General features: G+C 40.9%; 1 protein-coding gene across 3 annotated transcripts; it reads left to right on the top strand.

The window, feature by feature from the left end:
- The first annotated feature begins 9,223 nt into the window (after positions 1-9,223).
- Positions 9,224-23,673, top strand: tfr1a (transferrin receptor 1a). Of its 3 annotated transcripts, none has more exons than XM_062528461.1 (20): positions 9,241-9,331; positions 11,665-11,741; positions 12,743-12,778; positions 13,201-13,306; positions 14,919-15,150; positions 15,284-15,491; positions 15,858-16,083; positions 16,278-16,403; positions 16,749-16,844; positions 17,247-17,386; positions 18,216-18,385; positions 18,537-18,656; positions 18,936-19,021; positions 19,145-19,208; positions 19,344-19,414; positions 19,536-19,606; positions 19,699-19,789; positions 19,914-20,144; positions 20,431-20,583; positions 20,862-23,673. In XM_062528461.1, the coding sequence occupies exons 4-20, from the start codon at positions 13,274-13,276 to the stop codon at positions 21,102-21,104; spliced, it is 2,361 nt and encodes a 786-aa protein (XP_062384445.1). In that variant the 5' UTR covers positions 9,241-9,331; positions 11,665-11,741; positions 12,743-12,778; positions 13,201-13,273; the 3' UTR covers positions 21,105-23,673. The 3 variants fall into 3 exon arrangements, with proteins under 3 accessions (XP_062384430.1, XP_062384445.1, XP_062384437.1); XM_062528453.1 differs by having other exon boundaries at positions 11,665-11,757; XM_062528446.1 differs by lacking the exon at positions 11,665-11,741 and having other exon boundaries at positions 9,224-9,331.
- Positions 23,674-23,849: the final 176 nt, after the last annotated feature.

Below are 23,849 nucleotides of genomic sequence, written 5' to 3'. Positions count from 1 at the left end.
GCTCAGTTTCAGTGTGACTTCTTTTCTGCAGTCTTCCTGCCTTTAATGCAGTTTGTTTATGAGTCATAAAATGTTCTTTGTCATTCTCATCAAAGTATTATCAGCCTGCAAGTGAAGCCTGGAGATCATCTTGTCAGATGTTTGTTTTGTTGTTTGGTTAGACTTGGTTGTCGATCACTTTGGGAAGTCCCCGACTGATAGAGATTTTTACCCTGTGTATAGTTAAAAAGACTCATAGCAGCACTCTTGCCTTTTTCTCAGGCAATATCCAGAGCCCTGTGATTTCCTCACACTGCATGCACGATGGAGCCTTTTGGTGACGGGGTTACTATACTGTACATCCTCACCAGGACCAGCTGCCTCTAGGAGCACCTCTCACCAGATGGGAGCACTGGCATGCTGCTTAGGCTGTGGCCAGACACTGAATCAAAGCCTGGGGTATTTGTTCTCTGGAATCACTGCAAGTACATACTGTATAGACAGCCACCGATGGTGTACAGATGCCATTTCCAATGTGCCCATGCATTGCATGCATTGTTACTGTATTTGGAGTCTGTGTAGCCAGGCTTCGCTAAAGACTAGGCTGCATTGTGTTTTGACATAGAAATTGGAGAAAACTGGGTCAACATTTTGACAGAAAGGAGTGGAGTGATTCACTGTAAACCTCAGGACATCTCTTGGATATCATTGCCTGAACCCATACAGTACACAGTAGGCCTAGTAGTCTCCTGAGCCCTGCCATACTGAAATAGGCTACGCTGTCAGTGGAAAAATAAGTTGGGGAACAATTAGCTGGCAGAGTCCAGGCAGACAAACTGTGTGACTCATTCTCACTCCTTGAAAGCTAAGATAAACAATCATGGTTTTAAACATTGAATTGGACAGTTTCTGGAGCTCAACACGCACAGTAAGTTATTATTTCATGATCCTGGTTTTAGTTCCTGTTTTAATACTTAGTGATGACAATGTATATCTCACCTTATGTCATGGTCATTTGGAAACCATGAATTGCATTCGGTGTTTGAAATTATGTTAAAAATCTGTTTGAACACTGCATGTAGGCTACAGCTGTACTGCTCAAGTAAATGGAATACTTTATCAGTAGGCCTAATTATGTTCTCTAAGCTATTGCTGCTAGGGATGGTCTCTAGAATATCGATGCCAACGTTGGTACTGGTACTGGTACCAGCGTGATGAGATTGATACTTTCATTTCATTTCTTTCATCTAGGCAACATTCACAAAATGTTGCTCAAGTTTCACCAAGGACTAGCCTTCAGTCGTGCAAACACTCCTTTCACATCTTGAAATGTTTCATTAATCATGACAATGTATTCAAATGTAGCATATTGGTGTTTCATTCACATCATAAATTATGACAGGCCTACTGCTCGCCCACGTAAAAGTAGGCTTAGGTTAAATTTAGCTAAGACTATTTGGTATCGGTATCAACAATACTGGCCTCATAGCCCATTTACTTGGTAGGCTATCGGATACAACATTGCACATCCAACTGCTGCTACCTTGCAGTTAGTCTACTGTAAACCCAATATTGGGAAAGCCTGAAATTGTTCAGTGACAGAATGGTGTTTAAGCATGCAGGCCAGGTAGAACTAGCTAGGCTACTGTGTATGTCTGTGCTGTTGTTAAGATATCACAACAAGTTTACATATTATGGCAACAGCGACACTTGTATTGGCCTAGTTAACAAAGATCACACATGTAGCCTAGCCTAAGGCTACAGATCAAACTAGACCAAGCACCTGAATGTTTAGACTAGAGTCCAGTCTATAGACACGTAGGCTACACTTAAACTTAGACAGTCTGTTCTGATTTCCGAAATAAGGACTTCGCAGTAACAAGGGTATTTTCATTTAAGCTAATAAACCCACCCCATGTTTCTGACATTCATGTCTCAACATTTGCCAAACTAGGTGTTCACATATTAGACAATCGTAATCTCACATGACTGTTCTATTTCAGATAGCTGCTAGTTTATTAGTTGTCGGATCCATATTCACAGACATCAATCTGACAAAATTCCACTCGAGGTAATGTGAATGACAGTAGCTGTCAACAGTGACAAAGATTCTCTTTTAAAAAAAATAACCGCTTCCTGAGATAGTCCATTGCCGAGGGACTGGCGTTGTCATTTTTCCCTGTCTTTTATTTTCCCTGTCTTTTATTTGCCTGGACGCATCTCTCATTCCTTCCTTCACCTCCTTCATGAAGCTGTCTCGAATGCGCCCTGCTCTCCGTCCCACCTCTCCTACGTCCCTTGGTACTCTCCCCGTTTCTTCTTTAATCTGCCGTAGTGTGTCCGATTTCATTAACTTATTCGTGGCATCCTTCCCTGCAATCTGGGCCTTGGTGATGGCAAAGGCCGTGATCTGAGCCGCCCGTCGGATGGGTCGCGACTCGGACAGTTTCTCCACCAGTTGTGCGTTGTTTATCAGCGCGTACAAGAGGCGTCGCAGCACCATGGCAAACCTGTTTAGACAACAGCATTCCATTAGGCAACATTACGTACAAGTACGTTTGCATAAATATATCAAAAACATAGAGACATACTCATTTGCCGGGGAAATGTCAAGGTCTTCTATCGACAATTCCGACTTCCTACTTCTTCACTTGCTGACAACGGAAGTATGATGAGTAGCACAAACACAATGTATCGCCCTCTATAGGCAGCATAACGTGTTGCTCCAGGATACACGGGATTTCACAGGATAAACCCCATGAATTGCCTTTTCATTCAAATCAAGCACAGATTATGAAAGCAGACTGCATGGTGCTTGATTAATATACATATAGAAAGGGACCTAGCTGGTGAAACCCATGAATAGACAATAGGCAGCTCATAGCCAACACAATTTGTGAATCGCTTATGCTTTCCAGTGTTGGGGACATTTTGCATTCAAATGCCAGTGGATTAGACAGAATTGAAAGTCAGAAAAAGTAGAGGAAGTAGCCAAGTATGTGGTCTTATGAAGCTTAAGAAAAATAATTATCAGGAAGGATTCACTTGAACTCAATTAAACCTTTTCATGTTTGTGCAATGTTAGAACATGCAAAGTAAGAGATGGCTATATAGTTATATTTTCCATCAACCACATAGGCCTACACACACAAGGGGTATTTTATGTTAGAAGAGTGTGAAGCATTTTTTTTTTCAAATGAATGCATCTGAAAAGTAGTGCAGCAGGCCTATGAAATGGTGAGATGTCCATTCATGAAAAAAAATAATTTCCAAACTCTTCTTCTGACTCAGTCTCCACATAGTTGCCGTTTGCATGATGGAGAAATTTCTGGGTTTGAAAGGTGCAAACACCTCACAGATAACTTGACCTTGAACAGGCCCTCTGACAGCAAATGAACACACTGATCCTAAAACAGGTCTGGCTGTATTTAAAGGCACTCTTGCGTATTTCTTGCTAACGGCAGTCTGTTGCGGTGCAGATAGTATATCGGTGCAGCATATCTGTGGCCAGACGCTTGTTGAAACTCTAAGCTAGGGCCTATACTCTCTGACCCTGGGAGGAGAAATGTCTACTTGGCTATACACAATTTGTCAATGGATTGCATCATCCTGTGATCACCATTAGGAGGTCAGGGCTTTACGACCCCTCAGTTAACCGTGTCTTGTAATAGTTGACTTACAATGTCTGAAACACTGAAAACGGGTTAATGTTAAATTATCTCATGTGAACTTTCATCTGACCGAGGATAGATGGTTTATGTCCCTTTTTCTATCTTAAAATGTTTCCACTGTTGTTTTGTCAATCGCTAATACCATGCTCATTTCATGATGCTATTTGTTCAACACGCATTAGGCCACTCTTTGTTTTTATTAATGCCACATACTTACTGGCATTAGGAGCCATATCTTGCCATGGAATTAGTTCAATCCGGCTGCTCTATTGTGCCATTGGGTTACGGAGGCTGTTCTGACACACATTCAGAATTTACGTCACGATTAGACAATTTAGACAATGTTTAAATGGTACAAACCATTGGCACGAAATGTCCAAGATCTCTGTGCTTACTGTGGTGATACTATGGTAATCGTAGGCCTATAACATTGCATGACGATTTAACCATTCTCTTCAGACCATCTGTGGAGCAGATTAATATATTTCAGTTAGACTTTATGAGATGATAAGACAATAGCGCACTAGAAAAAAACAGATGGCCCAGCAAGACAGTGAGTGTGTGCAGGAGTAGTCTCAGGAACAGCTCTCTCTCTCTCTCTCTCTCTCTCTCTCTCTCTCTCTCTCTTACTCATACACACACACCCCCACACATGTGATGTCACAAATGCAAACTGTGTCTGTGGTCTCCTGTCAGCCTACTTTATATGTATTGCTTTTGGAAGAGTCAATGGAGTATGGCAAAATGGCCTGTTCAGGGGAAAAAAGATGAATATACTGTTGTTCAAATGTGAGGGAGTAGGGACGTATGCGTATGAATCATTTCAAGACTGGGGTGGCAGAAGGAGGAGACATGCATGATTAGCAGCTGTTAAAATAGCCCTTTAGTCTTGACTAAGTCAGTCCAACATGGAGAGGTCTGACTGGGCGGGCAGGCGATAGCTATGGCAAGAGTATAGAGAGATTAGAAGAATAGATCAAAGCATTTTAGGTTGCTTACACACACAAAGCATTTTATGTTTTTCCCCAGGGGAATGCCCAAAGTGTGTTGGCGTGTGTAAGTTAGTCTGGCCAACACAATACTTCTCAGATCTCAGGTGAGATTAAGAAGGTCTGGGCACCCTTTATTCCCTTCTGATTTCCAAGAGGCATAAGCTGTCATCACTTCAGGCTCTGTAAGTCAGGTTAGCCGTGGAGGTCGTGGAAGAAAACATCTAAATAGCTGAGATTATCCTTTTAATACCTTTCTTTAATGTGTAGCGAGTTGGACAACAACTACCCCTGTAGTCTTAAACAGCTAATTACTGGACATTTCTCCACGATATTGTATAACACCGCCATTAGCACAGCCACTTGCTAAATGTGCTCCCCTGCCTGCATCATAAAGCCCACCCCATGCCAAGCGGTTATGATTGGTTCCTGGGTTTTTGGTGATTCTGAAATGAGCTTCAATGGGACAGTCTTCAGCCGAACCTGCAGAGCAAATCCAAAATTCATCCAGGCTATGTGGGAATGGGAATATTAAGAGAGTAAAGGAGAATGATAAAGATGGTAATGATCCCTCTGGAGAAGCCTATACATTGTAGAGAGGTAGAAAACATAATACCTAATTTAATTTAATTTAATTTAGTAATAATTAAACTAAAAAGAATCATCAATCACATCTTTTCTCATTTCTCTGTATTCATGTTCACCTTTTTTTGCCCCTCTTACCCAGATGTTATCATTCTCACATCTCCTTTGTGTAGTTTTGCTCAAGACTTTCATGCAACTTTGTGTGTGTGCGCACATGAGATAACCAGAGGCTTCAGCACTTCAGTTGGGCCGTGTGGAGGGTGTGAGAGCTGATATCATTCAGGGGAATGAAATGGCACCAGGGTAGGTGGAGAAAAGTGGCGTGTTGTCCAGAAGCACACATTCAGAAAGAATACAGGAGTAAGAGATGATCTGCACGCCAACATCCCGTTATTTATTTCATTTATTTATTTTTGGCAGTATATTTCAAGCTTTTCTTCAGACGCAGAAAATGCTAAGCATTTGCATTTCAGCACCATACCATTCGTTAAGTCTGAGGAAGAGCTGTGGATCTTGAAATGTCACTGCAAGTAAAAACACAACAATGGGAGCTCCTTGGTGTGCGAATCAAAAGAGACTTATTTTCTATGTGGTTTCAAAGTGTTATGGACTTAACCAGATGTCCAAGAATGTTGGGAAGAATTGGGCAAAACTGTCTGTGTGATTCAACAGCAGGTGATCATCCCCAAAATGACTACACTCGATCATGCACCACTTAGATAGACCAAGATCGGAAGTACAGTCTTTGACTCCCAATAAAAATAACTGGATACAACTCTAACGACACCTAAGTCTCCAAACTCAACCCAAATCCATGTGAAATGTAATTCCTATTATTGTCTCACCTGATCATTCTCTTCCTTTTGAGACATTGTTTTCCATTCAAGCTGACAGGGCCTTCAGCATAGAACAAAAGCAGTCACACTGAAATATACTGTGCGTTTGATTCAAATGAGCCTTTCACTTCTTTCCTTCTAGAACAAATCTATATCACAAACATGATAGTCAGTAGTCCCCTTTGGCTTGTGAAGAGTATCTCTATTCCTGAAATAATCATGTGAACCAGTTACATTTCCCACAGAGCTGTGTGGTCTGTCTCACTAATGGAGGGATTGTTAGTTGTAATAACCGTTTGGTTGTCTTCACTCAATGTAATAATTGATGTGTATACAACTTCAGAGCATACAGAAGCTTACAATAATAACGCCCAGGTGTGCTGCATCATGGCTTTCTCATGTGGAGACAAAAGATGTGTGGTATTAGTTCTGCCGAGTGTGGGATTAACTGTGTGGTGCGTCTGAGCTATCTGTTTAAGGCTCTGCAGGTGCCTTCCAGGTGAGCTTTTGATGATAAGCTGCACTGAGTCCAAAACTGGGCCTTTCCTCAGTATTGTGTTTTCTGTATAATATAACAGTCATTCAACAAATATTTCTCATGAAATCACTGTTTTAGATATTGGGAAATAGGTATTCCATGTTGCATGAAACACAAAACACAACTAAACATGTACAACTGTAGCATGTGTGTGCCCTATTGGGTAGGCTACCTATCGCAGTTGCACCGATATTGGTACCGGTGCTGGTTCTTGTGGTTCGCTGTTGGTATTCAACTGTACTTTTTCCGGTACCATATACCCTTACTGGATCTGTAACACCTTGTTTGTAACAACTACAACATTTTATTGAAGTTTCAAAACGTTTTTAACACAATACAAACCCCTCTCCATTCCGAACATATGAACAGTGGATAATGAACATGTTTTAAACAGCCTCAATCAAACTCAAACATACAAATAATTAGTCCATTAGGGTTATGTGATGATAAAGCTATTTTAGGCCATGTTCATGAAAAGGCAATCCTTCCATTTTTGTTTTGTGCAATTTAAAAGTAGCCTAGATCAGTGGTTCCCAAACTCCCCCCCCCCCACAGACCACCTTCCACAGTAGTTATACACACGCGTGTACACCCGAGGGTAGCCACACCGGGCACAGACACCTCCAAAACACATCATCCTGACCTGGACGAACTGCTGAAATGACTCTCTCTCTCTCTCTCTCTCTCTCTCACACACACACACACACACACACACACACACACACACACACACACACACACACTCTGCAACCCACACTCACACAAACACTCCAATATGCACACACATAACATATTTTTAACCTGGTTTTAGAGATTTGGGATGAGATATGTTCTGATAATTCACACCCTCTGACATTTGCTTCTCTTCCTGTCAACATCAGCAGAACATGAGATAAGATCTACACCTTGGTGTATGTAGTGAAAGTGTTTGTGGTTTAGCATGTGTGTGGGCCACCAACACTCACTGCTCCTACCTGGACGAACTGTAAACGACTTACTCAACCAACCAATAACCGGTAATACCAACGTGATTTGGTCGGTACCGGTAAAAGTACAGGGGTCGGTACCCAACCCGACTCTTTATAGCCTGATTCAGTGTCATGCACCAAATGTCCAAATGACTAGAGCAAGAAGAGAAACGTTTGCAACATAACATAACGTGTCAGGGTAAACTGATAATGTATGACTGTATTACAGATAAATTAATATGTTCTGACTTGTTGTAGTTTCACAGATAGTGTGCTTGACCTAGCCCTATACAGTAGTATGTTTGGCTTTGTATGTCCTCAATGATCATCTTCCTTCATCACCCACCTACCCAATCACAAGGAAAAGCTTGCAATGGAAACCAGAGCTGAATTCATGTCATAGATGCATCTGACTTGTATACCCCAACATATAACCAAGTCTCAACCTCTTCTAAACACTCTAGTTCTTCCGTTCTAAACACTGTTCTGAACTGCTAAAACAGTTTCCCTTTTTTTGAACATGTAGAAATAAAATCTTTTTTTTTTTTGCACAGAACAGCAATGCTGTTGTCTCTTTAAAAAAAAACGGCGTTGGTATGCCAACAACAGCAGGAGCCTCAAATTCTTAAACTCAAAATCCAGCTGCTACAACAACCATTTAGTGCAGCTTATTTGGTGTCGTTTACTGAACTAAGATGATGTGAAGTCAGTGCTCATGAAGATTTAGTAAAGTTCTAACAAAATGTTTAATTGTGTATCTATTTTACAAATATCAAGTCACCACCATTTCTGCTGTTTTTATGACTCCAAGTATTTTTCAATCAGCAGTCCGTCACAAAATCACCAGTCACTGAAATACACTGTAGTATGTGTATACTAAGAATCATTTTCAGACAGATATGTTATCTTTAACATCAACATCTTATGTTTTTTGGCAGATCACACACATTTGCTCCCTAACCATTCAGACAAACTCAAGAAAAAGCCCTGACCCTGACTATATTTTTACAGGTGGGAATGGACTAAAGAGAGGTCTGGATGGAAAAAGTCTGTTGGGTTGGATGGTTTTGGCTTTCATTTGTGTTCCATTTATGGGTAGTCTGACATGGACATGCGCATGGCGCTGAATGTGCACCTTAGAAGAAGACGAAGGCTATAGGGCTATGCATAATGTATGAGTGAATTATGCTTGTTATTGTCAATGCTATTCATCATTAGCCTACTAATATACATTTCCGTTTGCTCAATCTTTGGCTAGAAGAACCCTGTCACGCAGATTTAGGGGTCATTTAAGGTGACCCAAAAAAAGACGCTGCCAACTTAGGTCATGCGCTTGTGACGGGATTCATTCAATTACTCTTCACACTACTTTTACACGCGTTACTCGGTGAACAGATTGAATAACATCTGCAATACAAAGCTGTGAAGCAAACTGTCTATGACTCGTAGTCTTCAGAAAACTTTTCCTGTGTTACAATGGCACATAAGCGCAATCAGCTATATTTCCAATTTTACCATTATAAAGATGAAGACAAGCCAGCATGGCTATCTCTCAGCTTCAGACAGACTAGTCAGTACGCGCTCATCCAAGACAACCACATATAGTTACGGAAGTGACGGCGTTGAGTGACGTAGCTTCAGTTTTTCTCGAGGTCTCGAGGCACTGAAGTCAAAGTTACCGGCGAGCGCATGTAGGTCGACAGAGTGCAACCAACTTTAGCGCACGGCGCCCTGGACGCTTTTGAGGTGAAGAACGTGGACGCTGGTAAGACATGTGGGGTCCACAAACTTTGCAATTCTTTGGTTATAAATGTCTTAAACGTGATATTTTGCAACTATAGACAGGTGTGAAATGTGCGATTGGACAGTTTGAATGGTTGATAGTAATATAGTTGGCACAGTAGTAGAGTAGACGAATTTAAAATGCACATTAATATTTAGAAGCAATATTAAGTTAAAAGCACGCTGGTTTTATTAGGGTAGACTAGTGCAGATCCTTGTTTATGGTGTCGTATCCACTGCTTTCAAATGTCAGTATATGCTATCGTATTTCTTTCCCACTGAATAGTGACATGGCCTTGAAATACTCGGTTGTCGAGTAACGCACTCGCTGACCTTGACATAAGAGCAAGGCTACAATGTATCCCGCAGTGGTGCACAATTGTCAGGGATCTGCATGAAGACAATCATAACTTGTGGTTTTCCGTCCTTGTTCTTACACTTTCATGTGCATGCTACTCTCTGAACTGACTGCCAAGCCGCCTGTGCCAGTACAGTGGCACGAGCTATTCTGTTATTACTAATCGTAGGGGACTTGTGTAGGTTTGCCGACTTAATGTCTGCTCCCCCCCCAACAGGTGGATCTGACAACCACCTCTTAAGCCATTTGTTTTGTTTTGCTTTAAGTATTTTGACAATTATATGTGTTAGTCATCTTGATATAGCTTATAGATACTAATCAAACATGAGAATGAAAACGTTATACAGAGGTGTTCTCTATTGTAAGCCAAATGATGTTAGGTTAAGATAGAGTGTAAAATAATTACTGTTCAGTGTAAATACTCGACCTTTTTTCTTTAGAAGTTGCCTGGGAACAGCTCTCTCTCTCTCTCTCTCTCTCTCTCTCTCTCTCTCTCTCTCTCTCTCTCTGTGAGTCTGGAGTAACTGCAGTTCTGAAATCCAATGTGACTGTCACATGATAACATAGGGCTTTAGATCTCTTATCCCCCCCTCCAGGATTAAGGGTTTGCTCCAATATTTACGGAGAATATAGTTAGGCTATTACCAGGCTGTAGGCCTAAGGGTTTAGCTTTTGATTATACAGTATAGGCTATGCTAAACTTTATGCAATATGCATTTCCCTGGTAAAAATACAATTTTAGATGTTTTAATGGTAAGAGACAACCTAGCACATTTTAATGACCCATTGAACTCATCAACCATAACTTCTATGCAACCTGATATAAAGCCATTGACCTTTAAGTTGCTTATAACAGCAAATACTAAACCCAAATTTGTCTTTGGGCTACATGCCTACATTCACAAGAATAGTTGAAAAGATTCCAGGTGCACAGCCATTTGTTGAGACTGACATTACTATAACTACCATCAGTCAACCATTCTCTCCAGAGGTGTAAGGCTTGGAATACTCTAAAATAGTTGTTGCATAGCACAAGCATCACTTGCTATAAACAGCAAGCAAGCTGCATACCCTGTCTTTCGTTAGCTCTGTTATGGTGGAATTGACCGTGGTGCTGAAAACATTTTGGAAACTAATGGTGTACAGTACGTTTTGTGACAAGAAAATCTCTCTTAAGATCTGGAATTGGAATTGAGATCAAATGAACACGGTGGAAAACATGCTGAAAATTAGTGAACTGTTGAGCCTTGGGTGTCAGAGTGTCCACTTTTTGTTGACAAAATCTATTATCTGTCATGCTTGGAACTGATTAAGTCGGCTGTGTGATGGCCAAGAGCAAAAGAAGTAGTGACTGGCTGATGGGAGAGCAACCTCTCCCACAGAATTTAGGAGCCTGTGTGTTGCCATAGCCTTGAGTGATAAAATGTTGGCATGTACATTTTGGTTAGTTGTGGAGGGCGGCAGGGGTGCTGTCCTTGTTCCCACAGTGATGGTAGCTAACTTGATACATGTGCACAGATTTTCCCTCTCGAATCGAATGCGGAGGGAGGGCCTCCTACGAGCAATTTGAAGTAAAACAATCGCAACAAAGCTGCTCTCATGTTCCCTCCGTAGAGAGCTTCATTTTCCTGGCTGCAGTTTCTTCAGGTTGCATATACGTTTCCTGGTAGCGCAGGGTGTGAACTCAGATACACCCTAGCTATCTCTCACTCACACTTGTCAGGGAAAGTCAGAACATCATTTGAATGAGATCCAGTTGCAGCACTGGACTGCTGATTGGTCGAGCGTGCCCACTCTTGCATTATTGCGAGACCGCTAATTAAGATGATCAGTTGTTCTGGAACTCAGGCATCGTAATAATTATATGTAACAGCTTCAAAAGTTTCAAATGATTCTTCTTTTTATGCCTTGAGTTCTTGTGGTGTTGAAGTTGGTCTTCTCCCTGCTTTTTTCTTCAGATTTACATCTCCACTCACTTCTCTATGTCTGGAAAATTACAAGAACTGATCATGGGGAATGTGGGTTGCCTGAGCAGGTTTTGTGAAATCTAGGTATTTTTTATTCTACAGTATATGTACTGTAGGCCTAGTGTAACACAGTATAACACAGATGATTTGTGTTTATACCGGTAGTTGTTAAACCTTGAACTTAACCACACACTCCTTTCTCTTTAACCATATCTTAATCAACACATCTATTTGGGTGGGTATTCCCTCAGTTCTTTTTTCATTGCCGTTGTAACCTCAAAATAAAAAGGAGGTGTAGTCCATAGATAGTAAAGGTGGACTTGCTGCTGGCAAAGACCTAGGTGAAAGCCAGAACCAGCCCTTCATTGTCATGCCATCGTGCCCTCTCTGGTATGCCCTCATCTCTCTGCCAACTGGACTAGAGGCGGGTTGACTGCAGGGTCATCGTGAGAGAACCTTTTAGGGCCATCCACAGCAGTCATAGTAACCAATTGTTCTGGACTGTTACAGGGAACAGTTATGAAGACATCAAGTTTGTTTGAGCTATTTTCAGTTAGATTTGTCAGGTGCTGTACAGGTGTTCATTATGAATTCCAGTGAAAACAGAAGGTGAAACATGCCCTTTGAGTATGAAACTGTAGTCTATATCTTGTGAGATACTGTATTATTACTGTCATTACTGTATGTTAAATGTGTGTTGAGTTTGTCCGTCTTTTGAATGTACTGTTCATTGACATGCCATAGCTGGTAGTTTAGCTTCTTACAGTTCTTTTGAGTGTTACTAATGTGGCGTGTCAGTTACATTCCAAAATAGAGAGTTTTGTGGTAGAACAGAAACTGTCGACCTAACATGTGTCAAGACATTTGCATGCCAATTGTGCCCGTTAAGCTTGAAAATGGAAAGTCAAAATAGTTTGAAGGAAATGTGAAGCAATCTCAGGACAAAAAAGATTTTGTAACCATCACTGTTTTCACAAGGGGTGGAGGCAGCTCAAGGTTATGGACTGTGAATGGGATCCCGCTGAACATGGCATGTTTAATAAGCCAGCTCTCTTTGTTTCTTTTACAGTAGATTCCTGTGGAGAAGAGGTGAATCAACACTTAGGTAAGTTTCAGATCCAAATGCATATCAGCTTACCATTAAATAAACATGCTGTATTCGAGGTAAAAACTTAGTGCTGATATTTCCTGCTTCTTTTAGCGTGTGGGCAGTGCCTTAATAATGCCTCTGTGTTCATTTGGTCTTTCATTAATTGATTCCTTCATGCTTTCCTATTCACTTAGTCATCAATAGATTGAATTATTTTTTTTATTCATTTTTAAGTTGTGTTTGTATGGTTAGAATGACTTACATTTTATTGTGTCAACATTCTGTAATTCTACTATTGAACATTGTGCAACATATTGGGTGTTGGTACATAACAATGATTTATTTATGTATTATGATAATAATAATAATAATAATAGCAGTTTATATTTTGCAATTTGTTTACAGTTTTACAAATTTACAATTTATATTTCTGTCAGCAAAGAGTGGTTAGAAAATTGCTGAGAAGACTCCAGTTTCACATTCTTCACTGACACCTGGGGAGCTGAAAGAATGGACCAAGCCAGGACAACGATATCTAAAATTGTGAGTTTTAGCATCAGGTTTATTTCTGTCTTGTAGACTTCTATTTTAGACTTTTAGAACTTCCTCGACTTGAAGAAATTGTAAATCACATGGACATTATTGTAAATGGCCCCTCTACTGTTCAGTGGCTCCCCAATGCTATCCCTAGACCGTTAACTTGTAAGACTGTTTTGACTGTTTACTTGTTAAAGTTTGTGCAGAACTCTTGGTATTATAGACATATTACAGTCTTTTCGTTTTTTCCAGCAGTGGTACTGTTTTCAAAAACAATTTGAAAACGTACCCTTTAAATTATGACTTCTGGTTAGTGTTGTGGAAAGAAAAGGGCAGATTGACACTAAGACAAGAAAAAAGCCTCTGAGGCTCTTTGATTTGGTGGTGGTGGCGCCGGCAATTAGACCAATCAGAAACTTTGTTATTCATATACTGTAGAAAGTCTTGAATTGGTTTCCGATATATTTGATGCGGTAAGAGAGGAGGAGGCATGTTATGAAACACATACGTAACAAGATCAGATAAGTTGACGTAGCATAAAGCTGGAAATTGAGCGAGTTAATTAATGCTGCGTATACATGTGGTCAGATAACAAATTGACAGCTTGAGCGATAGAACGTGACCTCAGAGAGTTGACAACGCAGGGAAAAATTCAAGCAGAAACAACAGCATTACAACAGTAAGTCATATAGGAATAGGAAATCTTCAATTCATTTCTGATATATTTTATGTACAGTAATTTCCCGCATATAAGCTGCGTTGTGTATAAGCCACAGGAGAGTGTTTTATGCGAGTTAAAAGAGACAAAACCATATTAACACCATATTAACTGTCCCCATGTATTAACCTCATAGCTGAAGAAATTTAGCAAAATCAATGTATAAGCCGCGGCTAATAGTAGGGAAATTACGGTAGTAGGAGAGGGGGAAGCATGTTGTTAACCAGATCAGATAAGTGGACTTGAATTGATGGAGCTAGTTAGCAGTGCTACAAGCACATTCATGGCAAAACCAAAAATTAGTTTGTAACACCTCACATTTGAACGCATTTAAGTCCCTTCTCATTTCTTCCTTCAAGTTTCTATATTCTTTTGAAAGTTGTGAAAGATGTTCGATAATAGACTTTTGGTTACTTTCGTTTCCTCCAGTTTTTGAATCCGCCTTTGCTTTAATTTTGTTCAACTTCTTCTCGTTTTTCTGATTCTGTTGCATTTTTCATCCCTTTGTCGTTAAATTTGAACTCAGTACCTTAATATCTCAAGGAGGCTTAATTTTCTAATCGACTATGATGAGCTCTCCTCCTACACGTCCATCTCTCTCTAGCGCCACACAGGAAGTCCTCATAAAATATTAGCTATTAGCTATGGTATTACCATTAGGCCTATAAAGACTCATGCTGTGTACAACAGGACAATGACACTAAAGATTGCACAACCTCAAATCAGAAAAAGTTGGGATGTTGTGTAAAATGCGAATAAAAACAGAATGCAATAATCTGCAAATCTTGTAAACTCATATCCAATTCAAGTACTGGTATCCAACCTATCCAACTTGTTTGAATGCATGTAGTTCTATTCTTTTCTGCAACATTGACCTCTCTTCAAATGCTCAAACCACAGTTCAACGGGGAGCCACGCTCATACACCCGTTTCAGCCTTACCCAAAATATGGAGGGTGGAGACAGCCAGGTGGAGATGAAACTCGCCCCAGAGGTGGAGGAGGAAGTGGGAACCAACGGGGTGGGGGAACACCTCAACCACCAGAGTCAGTCGCCCTACAGACGAAAGCCGTCACGCACCCCTAAAAATATCTTTTATCTGATTGCAGTCACTCTACTCATCTTTATCATTGGTAAGTGTGTCCGTATGCTCCAAAGCAAGCAGCGAGGTCAGAGAGGATAATGAAGCTTCTGATTTGTACATAACAAGAGCAGTAGTTTGAATGTTCTCATACCCTCTTTAACCATTCCCCTACTTATTTGTAGGATATCTTATTGGATACCTGGTGCATCGGAAGCAGGATAAGTCCTCACCAACTTGTGATCAGACTGATGATCAGGCGGTAGCTGGACGTGTGGCTGATGATGAAGATTCAAGTTGGACTGGATCATATACACCTCAACTGGATTGGAGCGACGTTAAAAAGCTGTTTGGAGACAAGCTGACAGTTAGCCAGATTGAGGCCAGTCTGAGGCAAGTGTGCACTGTTAGAATAACTACTGTAAATAAGTAGACAGATAGATAGGTAGATACTGTAGTAGATAGATAGACAGATAGAATGGATAAGCTGATAAATACAGTATGAAGAACACTATCAACGACTACTGCGGTGCGTAGCAGGAATGAAATAGCTGGATTATTATTTGGTTATCATATTAGTTTGTTATTATATATATAATAATAATATAATAATATATAATTACTTGATTAGTAACTTGCTCTTGATCCTTGACTTTCTTTTTGGTCCTCCTCCTCTTCCTCCTTTTCCTCTTCCTCACTCCTCTGTCTCTGTGCACACTGCTTATTTCACTCCTCCTTTCTCTCTCCATTTGGCAACAGGGAGTTTGCCAGTAATGACCACAGGGCTGGGTCTCCAGGTGACGAGGACCTGGCCAACAAAGTGCTGCAGAGGTTCCGGGAGAACAACCTGAAGACCTGGGATGATAAGCACTATGTGACGCTGCAGGTTCCACCTACCTCTGCTTCCAACAGTCTCACGTTCCGTGGCCAGAACTTGGGTCCTCTACAAGGTTACCTGGCCTACAGTGCCAGCGGATCTGCGGAGGTGAGAAATTCCTGCCTCCCTTGAATTATGAAATAAATGTCAGAAAGACTTTCACGCCATATCAACAAGACTAGTATGACATACTGTAGTATGCCAAGAAGACTGCCATTCATATTTGTCATTACGAGTTAAGCTGCTCTTTGTACCCCACAGATGTAATTGATCCAAATGTGTTGTGTGATATGGATTTTTAGGGTAGTGTTTTGTATGCTTACTATGGACGGGTGGAAGACTTTGAAGACCTGGAAGATAATGGTGTTGGTGTGAGTGGAAGGATTGTTCTGGTCAGAGCTGGTGGGCGTATAAGCTTTGCTGAAAAGGTCAGTATAGAATGTAATCGGCTAAAGACACTATATTATGCACTGTTTTACACAAGATTTTTTCAGTTGGTTAAATTGAACTTATTAGACTAAATTACAACACAGGTTTTTATTTCTAACTTTCTGTTATTTCGTTCATTTGTTTGTTTGCCTCTTAATGTCTGTATGGGTACAATGGTGAATCACACCGCTCTGTCTGGTCTCTTGTTTGTTTGTCTGTTTTCACTTTTTAAAATTTCTTTGCCTTGATGTCTGTGTGTGGAGCGCTATGGGGTGTGAAAAAGCACTTATTCAGTTTAGACCTAGTATTTCTCACTGACTGTGCTATTGCATCTATTCACTTAGGTGGCTAATGCTGCAAACATGAATGCAAGCGCTGTCCTGATCTACCCTGATCCAGCAGATTATGCCTTCAGTGAAGGAACTCATCTGTTTGGCCATGTAGGTGCTGGTACTTTTTCTTTTTTTATTATTTCACAACATCGTAGCTTAACCCAAATAGCCCTTAGTTGCTAAACCTCAAGACTGATTTAGCATAGGCCTATAACATGCCATTTATGTTGGGACATTCCAGAGTAAGTCAGAAAACAAATTGCCCTAGTTTTAGTGCATGCTGGACATTTATTGGCCCACTTTCCTTTCAAATTGTACTATAAACAACTGGCCACTGCACAGTCTATTCCAAGTCAGTTAGTAGACTTTCATAATCAATACCTTTTCAATTAAGACCATCCCCTTTAACATTCTCAGTCTAATTGAGCAAATTGATAGCCATTATCTCTATCCAGTCATGCGCTAATGCTTAAGTTATCTGAGGTTTTTGATGTTGTTCTTATTCCACAGGTGCATCTTGGTTCAGGAGATCCCTACACACCAGGCTTCCCCTCATTCAACCACACTCAGTTCCCACCTGCACGCTCGTCTGGCTTGCCCAACATCATAGCCCAGACCATCACTGCGTCAATGGCCAAATCTATTATGGGGTATTTCCAGTCATTTCCATCTTGGTGTCTGAAATCATATATCAGTAGTGTTTTATCTAAATGAAGGCCATGTACTGTACGGTTAAGAAGTACTGTAGCTTTTCATCACATCTTGTGATAATATGACCAGATCAGTGCTTGATGGATAGTTTTACTGTATGGATAGTTTCACAGTCAGGGTTAGCACTACAGTATGTGCCTCAACATACAATGTGATTATTATGTGATTATTACCCTAATATTACCCTATCCATCCCTATGTTGGATAATTATATGTGTGCATTGTATGTATTATTGATGACTAGAATTAGCATCACCGTCCTAGACAATTGAAAAGGAGAACAAAAATACCATAGCTTGATATCCATACATTTATGTTTCATTGTAAAACTACCCACTTCATCACAGTATACTAACAAAGCTACTGTATATCTTGAACAGAAAACTGGACCACACTTAGACACTGTTCTAGTTCTCTTACTAACATGACGTCTGAAACATTACCATCATTTTAACTTATTTTTTTTTTTAAAGATAGCTGATCAGGTTGAACTTATTTTGCGGAGGAAAAAACACCAGATATGCATCAAATCTAGCCAGCAGGTTGATGTCCGGATACAAGTTGAACATTATAATATAATTGGAAAACTTAAGACTAACATTGTCCGTCAAACAGTGAAACACATATTCTATAATTGTGCTATGAAAATAAGATGACACACAACTGGTGTTGTTACACTAGAACTCTATCACTAACAGAATAGTCTACGTGTACTATAACAGACTGTGCTGAGTGTCCTCTCTCTACTATTTCTGTTTCCCTCCTTAGGAAGATGGGGGGACGGACTGCTCCTCGCAGCTGGATTGACGGTGGGCTGTCTGGAGTGCTGTACAAACTGGGAGAGGACAGCGATACTGCAACTGTGCAAGTGAACAATGCCCTGGCCAATACAAGGATTCACAACGTGTTTGGTGTCATCAAGGGTGTCACCGATCCAGGTACTACTCTGTTTTTAATGCACAGTGTTTCTGCCATTCAGTTGAACCCACTGTAGCACAGAACCATACTGTACCAGGACTCTTTGCTAATACAAAAGAAAATGGACTGTATCTGTTTGGACATCTCTCTCTTTCTCCTCCTGTGTTGTAGACCGCTACGTTGTGATAGGAGCTCAGAGGGACGCATGGGGCCCTGGCTTTGCCAAGTCAACTGTGGGCACTGCTTTGTTGGTGGAACTGGCCAAGACCATCAGCTACATGGTCAGAGAAGGTAAAACCTTTATTAGAATGTCAACCGTCAAATGGAACCAGTGTTGGGTGGCCATTAAAGGGTTGTACTGTTGCAGGAATCATGAATGTTTGAAAGCATACAATAATAGTGTATGATTCAAAAAAAGAAATAAAAACTTCACAGATTTCCCTTATAGGAAGTGTTTGGACATACATGCATGGCCCACATAGATTGCTGTGTGGTTTCATTTCCAGATAGATACTATTCGCACAGCTTTTTGGTCTCTTCTCAGTGAAGTTTTTTTTTCCACTCACACAGGCAGATTCGTGCCCAGAAGAAGTTTTGTCTTTGCCAGCTGGACAGCTGGTGAATATGGTAACATTGGCGCCACCGAGTGGTTGGAGGTAAAATCTGACACTGTTTACATACATCACTCCAATAAATTCCTCCACGTTAATGGAGTTCACTTCAAGTGTCTAGTTCAGTATTGAAACACTGAGACTGAAATGTGTTTGTTATTTCTATAGAGTTATTTGCCATCTCTGAGTATGAAGGCTTACTCTTACATCAGTCTGGATGGAGTCGTAGCAGGTAACGGAATAGTGACACGAGTGGTTGTGCATTAGAACGGTTTTGCATAGCTAAATGCCTGGCGCGTCTTTGTACTGTAGCTACGGTAGAGGTGTGTTCTCACATGTTTCTCTGTTGCGCTTCTCACACCCTCAGGCACTACTGAGACTTTCAAAGCAAGTGCAAGCCCCTTGATGAATGGTCTAATTTTAGACACAATGAAGGAGGTGAGAAAAGAATGACACATTATTAACATGTTTGCGTTGTAGCACAGAGTTGCTTTAATTGTCCTGAATTAGACATACTTGGATGTTGTACTTGCGTAATTGTGCCCTTATTACGCAACAGGTGTACACTGTTCATGACCCTAGAAAAACAATCTTCGCACAAGTGGGAGAGCCCAAATGGGAAGGAGTAGTGTGAGTATGACTAGCTGTCAAAATCAGCATTTTGGCATACTTTTTCAATGATGCCTTGGGTAGTGTTTTGACCTTGCTGGTTGCTGCAACAGGCTGGAGGATATGGACATGTCAAACCCTGCCTATCCATTCACAACCTTCTCCGGTATTCCATCGGTCTCCTTCCGGTTCAGTGCAGGCCAGGTGAGTTAGAGCCTGTCACTGTTTCTTGTGTACATCAGTACAAATGTTGCCTGTGGTTTCACCGTGTTTTCCATATTAATGCTGTTGTGCTCTTTGCCTCACCCGTCCTTGTCCTCAATGCCAGGCCAAAGGGGTGTACCCTTTCTACAATACCCTGCTGGACACTAGAGAAAACCTGAACTCGGCCACGTATGGAAACGTGGCAAAGGTGGCTCGGGCTGCGGGGCAGGTGGCTGGTCACATGGCCTTGAGGCTCGTCCACGACCATCTGATCAGGTTGAGTGTTGAGCAGTATGATCAGATCATTCGTAAACGCGTCATCCAGATCAACGGCAAAGTCAACGTACTGCTGCAGGTCAGTACACATGCGGAGGATTCCAGACACAAGAGCCTAGCTGAATACAGTAATTCTGATCCATGTCATAGGTCATTGGAAATCTTGACGCTATCGAAATGATCATCTTTACAATTTAATTGTTTACAAATAAATTAACAATGTTAATTTTATGTATAAAGAAACCTTCGAGAGGACAAGTTTAGTTGAGTTTTCAGGGTCCAAAGGGGTTGAAGGGGCTTGCTGGTAATACTAAGCACGTTGTCTGACTGTTCTCTTCTCCATGGGCTCTGCCCTCTGTCCCCAGAATGGCCGTCTCCCCGCCAACTTCACCCCGCAGTGGCTCATCTCCGCCATGGGCTCCTATGGACGTGGCGCACGTAGTATCTACAGCGCCATTGAGAACAGTGATCTCGAGGACACAGAGCATTGCCGCCTGCTGAATGACCGTCTGATGCGGGTAAAGTCACCGCCCCCCCCACCCCCCCCACACACACACACACACAATTCATCTGTCAGTGCCACAGTATTTACCTGCAACGCCTTTCCTGTGACTTTTGGCTTCATTGTTCATAATAAAGTTAGTGTGAGGTGCGGGAATCAATTCCGTCCCAGGTCAAGGTTGTGATAAGTCTGTAATGTGCAGTGCTCGAACCACAAGACCTGTGAGGAACCTGAGGAACCTTGAGCAACATAGAGAACAAGCGACTGAAAGGCCCCTCTGTCCTGTTTCCACAGGTGGAGGCCAATCTCCTGTCCCCATATGTTTCTCCCATAGACAGCCCATTCCGCCATATCTTGCTCGGCTCAGGCCAGCACACGCTCAGCGCCCTTGTGGAGAACCTGGACGCCCTGAAGAGTACCTCAGAGCCGGGTGACGTCGACCGGCTGCTGAACCAGTTCGCCCAAGCCACCTGGACCATCCAGAGCTGCGCCAACGCCCTGGCAGGGGAGGTGTGGGACATGGACAACAACATTTAGACCCTAAATCAGACCAGAAGGCTAGACCCAGCTGATTACTTTATTAGGTTTTTTACCGCTTGTGAAAGAGGTCTATTTCATATTCAGGTCTTAGCCCCTTTGATCTAAAAGATCTCAAATAGATCATCAGTGTTACAGACATGCTGGGATTCTCCTTGAATTGAAGAAACCATTGGTGCTAAACAATAACAAAAATGTCCGTTAAGTGTTTCATACACAGCAGTATTTTCTGAAATGCCAAGAAGAACAATTAAGAAACGTATACAATTATAGTGCCAGCATACAGTATATGCCCGTCATATGTGTATTCATTGAAAACCAACATGGTCACCTGGTTGCTTTGTTACAATTTACACATGGCCTTAAAAGAGTTGTTACAGTATATTTTTTTCATTTTGGTGCTCAGAATCCCTGGATTGACTTTGATAGTGGCTATATGGTGCTATGAGTAAGAGGTTTAGCTGGATCCTCTAAATTCGTGAAAAAATAATATGTTCCTGCTTTTGTTTTTATGATGGCATTGAAATCAGAAGCACACTGCAGGAAGTGATGGGGTCATAAAATCGAATAGCCACTATCTCTCTATTCACCATGGGGTAGACTCTACTTATCGTGCTATTAGTAATTTATTTATCAGTGACAGGGTTCACTATAAATAGTCTTTTTTTTACCTTATGTATAATTATCGGGAGCAGTGCCTTCCATAATTATGACAGTTATACTGTCAAACTGACAAAGCAGCATCTGCTATGGAATTATACATGATGCCAATAGTCACGGCACCAAAAACTGCCATGACACTTAGAAGACCCCACATGCCACTTTTTGCAACTTCAGATTCACTCAGATTTATTCTCATTACATCTTGGTCTTCAGTTATCCTTTTTCTTAATTTGTGTAGTAGCCAATACGGGGTCTACAGAAGTGGCTGTTTTTGGTGAGTTGCCTTTTGGGACATGTATATTTCTGATTGTAAACCTGAACCATTATCGGGAGCAGTGTCTTCCATAATGTGAAGAAGAAGGTAGTTTTTGCCTACCAGTTGATTTATATCGAGGGCAGTGTCCTTCATATTTCACTGTAGGGTGGATGTCATTATCGGGAACAGTGTTTCCCATAATCGTGATTTTGTACATATCCTGCATCAAGCTGTCATATGGTTTGGTATCTTATGTCTACGTACCACGGCTATGCAACATCTTGTTGTTTTCTTCCTTTTTTGAATTTACAGCAGTGCAATCCTTCAGCCCATGCATTTGTTTTCTTCTTCTTTGGAAAGTGTGGCAGGAAAACAGGAGATCTGATTACTTTTTGAGATGACTTTAAAGCGCCGTATGCATCATATAGGGTGATCTATTAGCAAAAGTGGAATGTAGTATTTGTTTTCATTGATATTTGTATCACCTGTAGCTACAAATTCCTGTCTTTTGTTAGTTTAGAATGAGCCCCTATATATGGAAGTGAGTCATCTTCCACACAGCCCACCATGTTGTGTTGCCCTGTTTATAGTGTAGCCCAAAATGGACAAACCAAAACATTGGCAGAGGGCCTTTTGTTTGTTTTTTTTTCTTGGTACCTGTAGCTTCTCCGACTTATTTGGAAAGGAAGAAGTATAAGTTTGATAATCAGCCTTACCACTATGCCACTGAATCGTTCATACTGGATTTTATAGCTTTTTTCTTTTTTTTTTAATAGCTGAATCAAGAATGAAAAAGCCACCATACAGAGTGGCTCAGGGTTTCAGTTGGTTTGAAGATTTTTCCATACCTGTTATTGTTTTGAACTTTTTTTACTTAGTAGTTCTCACTTGTGTGGTTGCCATGTTTATCTTCTGCTCTCTTTCCTTAATGTGCACACATCTTGATTTTAAACTCTGATTAGACTCACTTACCTGTCATTATAGGCTACTCCAAATATGCTACATAATCCATATATTAGTCCCCACCTCCCCCTTTAAAGTAATGAAAACCACATTATGACCAACTATAGTCGTATTCAGAGTACAGTATAATCATACACATTTAGAATATTTAATTTCTTATAGTCAGAGTGATGGGTGCAACAGGCATGAGTAGATACATCAGAATGCTATTTCAGAACAGACTGAACATTTTGTGTAACTCTTTGACTGGAAAAAACAGATGAATGAATTTGTGTTTGTAATGAAACAAGGCTGATAACGTTTTAAGGGGTGGATTTTAATAAAAGATACGCCAGTAACATTTGCTGGTGCCGAGATTTAGATTTGATTTGAGATGTTGTATGAAAAACAGAAGAATCAACATGTATATTCAAGAGATGTTTGAAGCATTGGGAATGCAATGGTGTAGATTTGAACTTTTTTCTTTCGGTCAAGAGAATAATCTAAAAATACTGACAAGTTTTTAACCGGATGAAACTAGGGGTTGGTCATTGACCATGGCATTGGCATCTGCAGATTCATGCAGATATTTGCCCATGGGAGAAAAATCAGAATATGTTGTGGCTGTTGAACACTCCACTACATTTTGTAGACTTTGAAAGCTGTAGAATATATTTTCCTTCAATAAAGCTTTGCATTGCGCTTAAACCATTGTGTAGTAGTTTTATTCAAACTACAGGAATCAGTTGTAGTTCTTGAACTATACCACACGGTGTCACTGTAGAATAAGGAGCTAACCTCCGGTTAAGGCCCACTCTACACTACAGGTTCCTGATTATCTTTTTTTATTTTTTTGTAGGCTAGGCTACTGTTATTTCAAGTCG

The sequence above is a fragment of the Sardina pilchardus genome, chromosome 2, assembly GCF_963854185.1.
Source record: "Sardina pilchardus chromosome 2, fSarPil1.1, whole genome shotgun sequence".
Classification (NCBI taxonomy): Eukaryota; Metazoa; Chordata; class Actinopteri; order Clupeiformes; family Clupeidae; genus Sardina; species Sardina pilchardus.
The sequence above is the reverse complement of the archived record's forward strand: the minus strand, read 5'-3'. Positions and strand labels throughout refer to the sequence as shown.

Bases quoted from the DNA above. Each gene is read 5' to 3' on its own strand.
- tfr1a (XM_062528446.1), top strand. From the start codon at position 13,274: ATGGACCAAGCCAGGACAACGATATCTAAAATT. The intron at 19,415-19,535 runs GTGAGAAAAGAA...ATTACGCAACAG, and splicing joins TTTTAGACACAATGAAGGAG to GTGTACACTGTTCATGACCC. The intron at 19,607-19,698 runs GTGAGTATGACT...TTGCTGCAACAG, and splicing joins CCCAAATGGGAAGGAGTAGT to GCTGGAGGATATGGACATGT.